This window comes from Eurosta solidaginis, chromosome 5, assembly GCF_040869045.1.
Source record: "Eurosta solidaginis isolate ZX-2024a chromosome 5, ASM4086904v1, whole genome shotgun sequence".
Classification (NCBI taxonomy): Eukaryota; Metazoa; Arthropoda; class Insecta; order Diptera; family Tephritidae; genus Eurosta; species Eurosta solidaginis.
Window position 1 is genome coordinate 18,698,829 of NC_090323.1, and position 9,838 is coordinate 18,708,666.

The window sequence follows — 9,838 nt, forward strand, 5'->3', positions numbered from 1 at the left end:
TCAGCAGTCGAAATAATAATTAAATACTATTAATTTTTTTGTGAATATAAGTTTTTTGGTGGGTATTGGACCAAAACAATTTTTTTAGAGATTGCGGCATAAGTAAAAAAGTACATAATTCTTTCGTTTTTCGAAGCTGTCCTCGAAAACATAGGTAGTGGCGAAATTTTTTTTATTGTAAGCAGTCCGGAAAGAATCTAGATATTGGGTCAGTGGACAGAAAGGGAAATGAAAAAGAGGATGAGCTGGAAATTAAATAAGGCGATAGCTGCACTTGATAGACCAAGCAGGTCTTACAATCTTATACTTACAAAGCTACTCTTATTATTGAAAAAAGGTGACTATAGGCTAATGATGAGTATTCTGAATGGACTCTACCCTATGGCGTCACTTGCTTTTAAGTTAGGCCTTTTCAGTGATATCAAATGTAGGACGTGCGGGTTAGAAGAGGAAACGATCATGCACTTTTCGCCCTCGTGCCCTGCGTCCGCAAGGCTCAGACTTCAGCTAATGGGAATGGCACAGGTATCAGATCTAGAAGCAGCAAGCAGTATAGGTCCTAAAAAGCTTCTAGTATTTGCCAAGAGGACGGATTTAGTTCCTGCCAAATTTCATCATGATATCTTCAACGACTGCCAAATTACAGCTTGCAAAACTTTTAAATTACTTTTTTTTAAAAGTGGCCGCTGCCACGCCCACTGTCCAAAATTTTGCTAATTTTCTATTCTGCGTCATAAAGCCAACCCACCTACCAAGTTTCATCGCTTTATCCGTCTTTGGTAATGAATTATCGCACTTTTTCGGTTTTTCGAAATTTTCGATATCGAAAAAGTGGGCGTGGTCAGATTTCGTTCATTTTGAATAGCGATCTGAGATGAGTGCCCAGGAACTTGCGTACCAAATTTCATCAAGATACCTCAAAATTTACTCAAGTTATCGTGTTTACAGACGGACGGACGGATATTGATATATAGAATCTATATCTATCTCGATTAGTTTATGCCGTTACGGATTACCGTTATGCGAACAAAATTAATATACTCTGTGAGCTCTGCTCAGCTGTGTATAAAAAATAGCTCGGTCCAATACCCAGAAAAAGAAGAGTGTTTGTCGTATAGCGTATTGACTACAGAAATAGTCCAATTGACTTATTTAACTTTTGAATTTTTATTTTTTATTAGAACAAATACAAAGAGGCAGCCAATCTACTTAACGATGCTCTATCAATTCGTGGTAAAACTCTGGGTGAAAATCATCCAGCCGTTGCTGCAACCTTAAATAATTTAGCTGTTTTATATGGTAAACGTGGCAAATATAAAGATGCTGAGCCCTTATGCAAGCGTGCTTTGGAAATAAGAGAAAAAGTATTGGGCAAAGATCATCCAGATGTGGCCAAACAATTGAATAATTTAGCATTATTATGTCAAAATCAAGGAAAATACGATGAAGTTGAAAAGTATTACCAACGAGCATTAGAAATTTATGAATCGAAACTCGGTCCAGATGATTCGAATGTAGCCAAAACCAAAAACAATTTAGCCAGCTGTTATTTGAAGCAAGGCAAATATACAGAAGCTGAAATCCTTTATAAACAAGTCTTAACACGTGCACACGAACGTGAATTCGGCGCTATTGATAGCAAAAATAAGCCAATCTGGCAGGTAAGTGTCAACAGTAGCCTTGTAGATTTTAGATAAATAGAAAACAAGAAAAACAAAAAAATTAAACTGGCGTATATCTTATGGTGTAATAAAGTAGCAAAGGTGATCTCAGTTACACAGCAAAAAAAATTACTTATGTGTACTCTGCATCTGGTATGGGTTCCGGGACATAAAGGCATACCAGGTAATGAGATGGCGGATGAGCTTGCAAGAAAGGGTACCTCCCTTCCACTGTCGCCATCCTGGAAGAGGTTGGGCATGCCGCTCTCCAACTGCAAGATCAAGATAAAGGAGGCTCTACTGATGGAAGCGGGAGCCAGGTGGAAGCATCATGAAAGATGGCAAAGGCAAAACTCACATGGCTTCTCACCCTCCGTGAGAGAGAAGAAGAGCCTGAAACTGTTAGGCATCTACTCTGTGAATATCTAGCGCTCGGTAGAAGAAGGCAACGTTTTATGGGCAAGATGTTTCTCGTAGATCTGACTGATATAGCTGAGGTCAATACACGACGCTTGGTTAGCTTCACAAACTCAACGAAGTGGTTTGATTAGGAGAGTAGGAACAAATTCGTGTCATTTCACAATGGGCCTATAAAGGCCTAAGTGTGCCGCTCCGATGTGAACGGCAGCCACTTGAACCTAACCTAACCTATGTTGATTATGGTTGGGTATTTCAAATAAGTAGGAGAGCGGGAACTGTTGGTACCACATTAAAACTGTTTTCTTTTTTATTAAGCATCTGCATAATTCTGTTATGCGAAAATGCATGTATAAAGGAATGGAGAAAGATGACTGAGAGAGATGCAGCTGAATAAGGAAAGTAATAATTAAGGATGAGAGTGTGGAAAAGATGGAGCGGGCGCCTTAGGATATGTGGGTGCGGCCGAGTGTAGTAAAGACTACTTGTTGATATATATGGGAACAGTTTCCGCCATCCCTCGTAAAATTTGGCTTGGAGACAAACCGGCTTCGGCGTTGTTCCATCTTCAATGTCTTTTTTATTTTTTTTCTTTCATTCCTCACTATCAATATTCTGCTGCTTTTCGTTCAAGGCACAAGTTGACACTGCAACGGAAAGTTGTAGTAGCGATCCGGACTACTGTACGGCAAAGTACTTTCCCCAATTGGTAACACACCTTTTAGGCGTGTTTTTACTCTTTCAAGCAACAACAGGACTTGAAGTGAACTTAGTGTCCGCGGCGATGTTGTTGTTGTTGTAGCGAAAAGGTTTCTCTCCGAAGGCTTTGGGGAGTGTTAGCGATGTGATGGACCTTTGCCGGATACATATCCGGTACGCTCCGGTGACATTGCACCATTAAGGTGCTAGGCCGATCATCTCGGGAACGATTTATATGGCTACATTAAACCTTCAGGCCATCCCTTAGGGTCGCCAGAGCCTCGTCTGTTAGTGAAACAGGTTTCGCCGCGGATAGGTGAGGTTGACAATCGGGTTTGGAGAAGCTATCTATTGCGCTGGCAACCTGAAAGGGTTGCGGTACACAGCCCCTTGAACTTGGTATTTTGGTCGCCCCTTACGACAGGCATACCTGCCGCGAGTATATTCTGACCCCCAAACCCGCTGGGGGACCGCGGCGTCGCCTCAGAAAGTATTTTTATCGGTACCCGTATTTGGAAGCAGAACTACTAGTATTACTTAATTACTTACTTAACTGGCGCTTAACCGTTTAAACGGTTGTGGCCGTCCAACAAGGCGCGTCTGTCGCTTCTTCGCTCTGCCAACTGGCGCCAATTGGTCACACCAAGGTAGTTTAAATATTTTTCCAACTGATCCTTTCGGCGGTATGGGGGCCTCCCTCTTCCTCTACTTAAATAGGCGGGATCCGATAAAAAATACTTTCTTAGCCGTAGCATCATCTTTCATCCGCATAACATGGCCTAGCCAACGCAGCCGCTGCGAACTACTAGTATTATCACAAGGAAACTGACATGGACCTTACACCAATTACACTATATGTGACGCTATATGAAGGAAAGAAAAAAACAAAGAGATAGAAGGAAAAAGTCGTGTAAGCGCTTTACAGCGATTTTTTTTTTTTTTAAATATTTAAACGAGCTTTGTATTCGATTTTGGAGCGATTTTTTTTTTAAATATAGATGGAGAACAATTTTAATAATACCAATTTTTTTACATACCAAAAATTAAAATTATTTGTGCGGCCTTTATGTAAAAATTGCCTGCAAACAAAATGTCCTTCCTTTAAATAACAAATTTTTGCTAGGTGGCTGAGGAACGTGAAGAACATAAATATGATAATCGTGATAATACACCATATGGCGAATATGGTGGCTGGCATAAAGCAGCTAAAGTCGATTCACCAACCGTTACAACAACACTTAAAAATCTTGGTGCACTATATCGACGACAAGGCATGTTTGAGGCGGCCGAAACATTGGAGGACTGTGCGTTGCGTAGCAAAAAGGAAGCATTAGATTTAGCAAAACAAACCAAAGTTGCACAATTGCTCACCAGCGGTGAAAAGCGGCGCTCAAGACATTTCAAAGAAGACGCTGATACAGATGAGGTAATTAGCAAACTTTGCTTTAACTAACAATTGAAAAATCTGCTTTTTTTTTGCAATGGGATGCAGTTTTTTTTAATTTGTTTTAATTTAAGCATTTTTTTATTATTTCAATGCATTTCTTCACACGGCTTTTTCCTTCGTCCGATTTATTTACACCTCATCATTTCACCATTTTTATTTGCCATTAATATTTGTGTATTTATATTATTTTTAATTTATTCAATTGCATGTCTATGAATTAATTGTTTATTATACTATATTCATATACATAAAAACGATAGTATAGTAGTCAGTGATCCGAATGCTCCTGACTTAATGTTTGTTGGTTTTTATTAACAATTTGTACGCTCTAACTTTCCCACCATCCGTACTAATGCTGATTGAGTTTATTGCTTTACATCATAATGCAATAGAATTTTTTGGAAACAAATGATTACCTTAAATTTGCAAATATCTTTCCCAAAAAGTCAAAGAAATCGCTCAAGTCTTAAAATATTGTAACGAATTTTGGGAAATCCTGGTTATTGTACACCTTCTGCAAACGTTGGAATCGCTAAATTGTCGAATGAATCACTCCAATATTTAGTATTGCAAACTGGTCTTTATTAAGATAGCGTGTTTAAATCAAAACTGATTAGTCATGCCTTGCGCTGCTTTTATACTCTCGGTTTCCTCGTTCACCCATTTCTCCCAAGGTCTAGTCATTTCGCGAACTTCATGCTTGGTTACCAGCCATATACATGTATATTTGTAGTTTGTAGCCATATTCGTGTGTATGCGTGAGTACTACTTCGGCTGATGATTACATGTGTTTGTGAGTATCTCTTCGTTGCCTTGTATGTATGTATCAGCTTAGTGATGCTAATATTCGTCACAATATTTTAGAAAATTATTTGCGATAAAAATTTCACTGGAGCTTTTCTGAGACAACCTATACAACGAGGACTCCGTGTTTGGTCGACAGCCACTCAAAAAAGAACGTACCTCAAAAAGTGCTTAGTATAACGGTGGCTCTGAAAACAACTCCGACACCTGGACTGTATGCCCTTCTGCACATTCCACCTGTAGACCTTTTGGTGAAGAACATTGCGTTAACAACTACAACCACTCAATGCCTCGTAATATAGCGTCGTAAAATATTTAACGGAGAGACTACCTAGTTCCCTACCTGCGCTTCGATGGGTCTCTCAGAGCCACGATAGAGATGGCAGGTTGGCGCATGGCTCCAAAGTAATTTAAGGATTAGGATTTGCGGTATACTGCGCAGATCCAGAAACAAATAAATGCTACAAGCTGCTAGATCACTGTAGTGTTTTTCAGGTGGAAGTAGTAGCCGTGACTAAAGCAGTAGAGACACTGGAGAAAAATAGCTTAAACTGCAGCCGCGTAAATTTTTACATTGCCAGCCAAACAGCAACTAAGGCTATAATCTCTCACCCAATTACATCTAAAGTGTGTTAGAGTGTAAGCAATCCCTAGCCGTGGCCAAACCTCAGGGAACTAGGGGGTGGGCGCCGGAATGGTCTAGAAGGTTTAACGTGGTCATACTAAATCTTTCCCGAGATGATCAGGCCTGTACGTTAGTGGACGCGTCACAATGAAATTGCTCATGTTCATGAGTTTTGATGCAAAAGCGAACATCGTCACAAATGCGCAGGATATTGCGTTTGTAAATATAAAATAACTTCAGGCTTGCCTATTCACAGAAAATATTTCTCGAAGCACTGTTATAAACATTCTCACTATACTAGAAAAACACTTGCAAACATATTTTGTCTCCTATTAATTTGTTAAAATGCAGTTTTTGATTGTGAAAAATGTTGGAAAAGTACCAACGAGAGGGAATAATAGTTACACTACCACTGAAAGCACTCATAGCCAAAAAAGAACATGTCAAATTCTTCTTTTTATGCTTTGCTTGCAACTAAAGTTGAAATTTGGCTACTTTTTCATGTCAGATGGCGCTGGTGATGCGCTATTTGTCGTTCTCAATGCAAATACATGCAATCAACTCATCTGTCAGCGTACGATGCTGCATTAAAAATCTTATGTGACGGGGCTTTAATGGCGCTTGTTGCGCAAACGTGCTGGGTCTATATCCGACAGAGGACCATTAATATCGATAACAGTGCCCAAAACTTTCGGGGAGTGTCGTTTATCTCTACAACAGCAATAGTAATACCGGCGTTCGCAACGAGATTGTTTGGAGTATATGTCTCGATACCAGCAATAAATGTATTTAATATACGTAATCGATAACAATATTTTCATGGGTAATCGATAATTTTCATCACAATTATATATCAATAGTTTAACATTTAACTTTCTTTCAACATTAGCAAAAATTGCTTCAACTCTTAATCTCAATTAAACGTTATCGAAACAATTTTACTTATCATACTGCTCATAATGGAAATATCAATAATTAAAAGTTGCTTCAAAGCTTAATTGAAATTTTCAATTATTCGAATTCAATCGCGTAATCATATCCAGTTTTGATTTTCGTCTGATTTTTATACTCAGCTGAGCAGAGCTCACAGAGTATATTAACTTTGTTCGCATAACGGTAATCCGTAACGGCATAAACTAATCGAGATAGATATAGACTTCTATATCAAAATGATCTGGGCGAAAAAAGAAATTCATTTAGCCATGTCCGTCCGTCCGTAAACACGATAACTTGAGTAAATTTTGAGGTATCTCGATGAAATTTGGTATGTAGGTTCCTGGGCGCTCATCTCAGATCGCTATTTAAAATGAACGAAATCGGACTACAACCACGCCCACTTTTTCGATATCGAAAATTTCGGAAAACCGAAAAAGTGCGATAATTCATTACCAAAGACGGATAAAGCGATGAAACTTGGTAGGTACGTTGACCTTATGACGCAAAATAGAAAATTAGTAAAATTTTGGACAATGGGCGTGACACCGCCCACTTTTAAAAGAAGGTAATTTAAAAGTTTTGCAAGCTGTAATTTGGCAGTTGTTGAAGATATCATGATGAAATTTGGCAGGCACGTTACTCATATTACTAAATGTGTACTAAATAAAAATTAGCAAATCGGATGACAAACACGACCGCTTTTAAAATTTTTTTTAAGTCAAATTTTAACAAAAAATTTAATATATTTACAGTATATAAGTAAATTATGTCAACATTCAACTCCAGTTATGATATGGTGCAACAAAATACAAAAATAAAAGAAAATTTCAAAATGGGCGTGGCTCCGCCCTTTTTCATTTAATTCGTCTAGAATACTTTTAATACCATAAGTCGAACAAAAATTTACCAATCCTTGTGAAATTTGGTAGGGGCATAGATTCTATGACGATAACTGTTTTCTGTGAAAATGGGCGAAATCGGTTGAAGCACACCCCGTTTTTATACACAGTGGACCGTCTGTCCTTCCGCTCGGCCCTTAACACGATCACTTGATCAAAAATCGATATATCTTTACTGAACTTAGTCACGTACTTATCTGAATTCACTTTATCTTGGTATAAAAAATGGCCGAAATCCGACTATGACCACGCCCACTTTTCCGATATCGAAAATTACGAAAAATGAAAAAAATTCCATAATTCTATACCAAATATGAAAAAAGAGATGAAACATGGTAATAATGGAAAAAACTTTGTAAAATGGGTGTGACACCTACCATATTAATTAGAAGAAAATGAAAAAGTTCTGCAGGGCGAAATCAAAAGCCCTTGGAATCTTGGCCGGAATACTGTTCGTGGTATTACATATATAAGTAAATTAGCAGTACCCGACAGATGATGTTCTGGGTCACCCTGGTCCACATTTTCATCGATATCTCGAAAACGCCTTCACATATACAACTAAGGGCCACTCCCTTTTAAAACCCTCATTAATATCTTTAATTTGATACCCATATCGTACAAACACATTAGAATCACCCCTGGTCCACCTTTATGGCGATATCTCGAAAAGGCGCCCACCTATAGAACTAAGGCCCACTACGTTTTAAAATACCCATTAACACCTTTCATTTGATACTCATATCGTACAATCACATTCTAGAGTCACCCCTGGTCCACCTTTATGGCGATATCTCGAAAAGGCGTCCACCTATAGAACTAAGGCCCACTCCCTTTTAAAATAATCATTCACACCTTTCATTTGATACCCATATCATACAAACACATTTTAGAGTGACCTCTGGTCCACTTTTATGGCGATATCCCGAAATGGCGTCAACCTATAGAACTATGGCCCACTCGCTTTTAAAATACTCTTTAATACCTTCCATTTGAAACCCATGTCATACAAACACATTCCAGGGTTGTCTCGTTTCACTTCCATTGGATGTGTAAAAATCAGGGACGGAAAATAATAATAATTTTTTTTTCGGAGTCGAAAAAATCCTGGTCAAAAAATTGTCCGAGGTGAAAGTTCCCAGGTATCCCTATAGTAATATCATGTCGAATCATGCATCCTTTTTATTTTTCGAACTTTTTCCATAAAAGTCCACATATATGTAAAAGTAAAATCTGTATTTTTATTTTTTGAGTCCGATAGAACTAGTTAAACTCTGACTTTTAAAAATAAAACTCCGAGTTTAACTAGTTCTATGGGACTCAGGTAATAAAAAACCGAAAATTTGTTTTTATTTTGATCCAAATATATGAAAAGTCCAATACTAATAGTTTTGCATTATATTTTAAAAGGAATAAAAGTTTCAGCCCCTGGTGAAAATGCCTACCTCTGATATAAAAATGCAATAGTGTACCGAGAGAGAGTGTAATTATACATGAAACATTAATGGCGCCCAGCATAGGGCTCTAACACCACTACCAATGTGGATTCCGATAAACCAAATTGGTATGTTTCGAATAATGTTCCATTAAACTAGACTTCCATGGCATTCCGTGCATTTGCCCATATAGCAACAGCCAAGCGGCAACACTAATATAATTGTATGGCCTCCACTGCTTTAGACTTACAGGAAGTAACCCTTCAAAAACAAAAGAACAAACATAAACCATAACCAGATAAAACAGCTGATCGAACCAACCTTATGGAAATCAATGTAATTGATTAATGGAGCCATACCATAACGCTAACGCCATAACCATACCATAGCCAACCAATTGGTTTTTGGTTTCTCGCCATATCAATAACCTAAAAATGTTTAAGTTGGTGAATTTAATAACTTTTTGTAGATTTTATTCATTGTTTTGGATACGTTGTAACTAAGAGGCTTATTTTTTGTGGAATATGTTTGAAATTTTTTGCGTTTTCTTCATTTTTATAAAATTTTCACGATTTTTAGGTTAAAGGCTCCATTAATCGATCACATTGGAGATGGTTATGGATATGGGTATGGCTACGACTATGGCCTTAGGGTTAAGGAAGCTTAATTAGCCTTTAAGCCCCGGAATGTCTTCCATTTTGTTTTTATTAATTAAAAACTATGGAAACCACTAACAGACTGACAAGCTCGCGCACTAAAGAGAAACTCTTAATTTTTATTTATTTTGTTTAAGCTGCTCCAGTAATACATAACACTACGTAGACAAAATCTATATATTTACATATTTAATTAATATATTTTTTATTCGTAAACCTCAATTTAGATTCATTTTGTATATACATACCTACATATGT

At 37.7% G+C, this 9,838-nt stretch overlaps 1 protein-coding gene across 5 annotated transcripts in view; it reads left to right on the forward strand.

The window, feature by feature from the left end:
• Nucleotides 1-9,838, forward strand: part of Klc (kinesin light chain) — a 35,539-nt gene that overhangs the window by 25,367 nt on the left and 334 nt on the right. For 4 of the 5 annotated variants that reach the window (XM_067787544.1, XM_067787543.1, XM_067787542.1 and 1 more), the window contains 2 exons: nucleotides 1,182-1,661; nucleotides 3,901-4,203. In XM_067787544.1, coding sequence (XP_067643645.1) covers nucleotides 1,182-1,661; nucleotides 3,901-4,203 — 783 coding nt within the window. The remainder of the gene's footprint in view (nucleotides 1-1,181; nucleotides 1,662-3,900; nucleotides 4,204-9,838) is intronic. The other variant, XM_067787545.1, reaches the window with a different exon arrangement.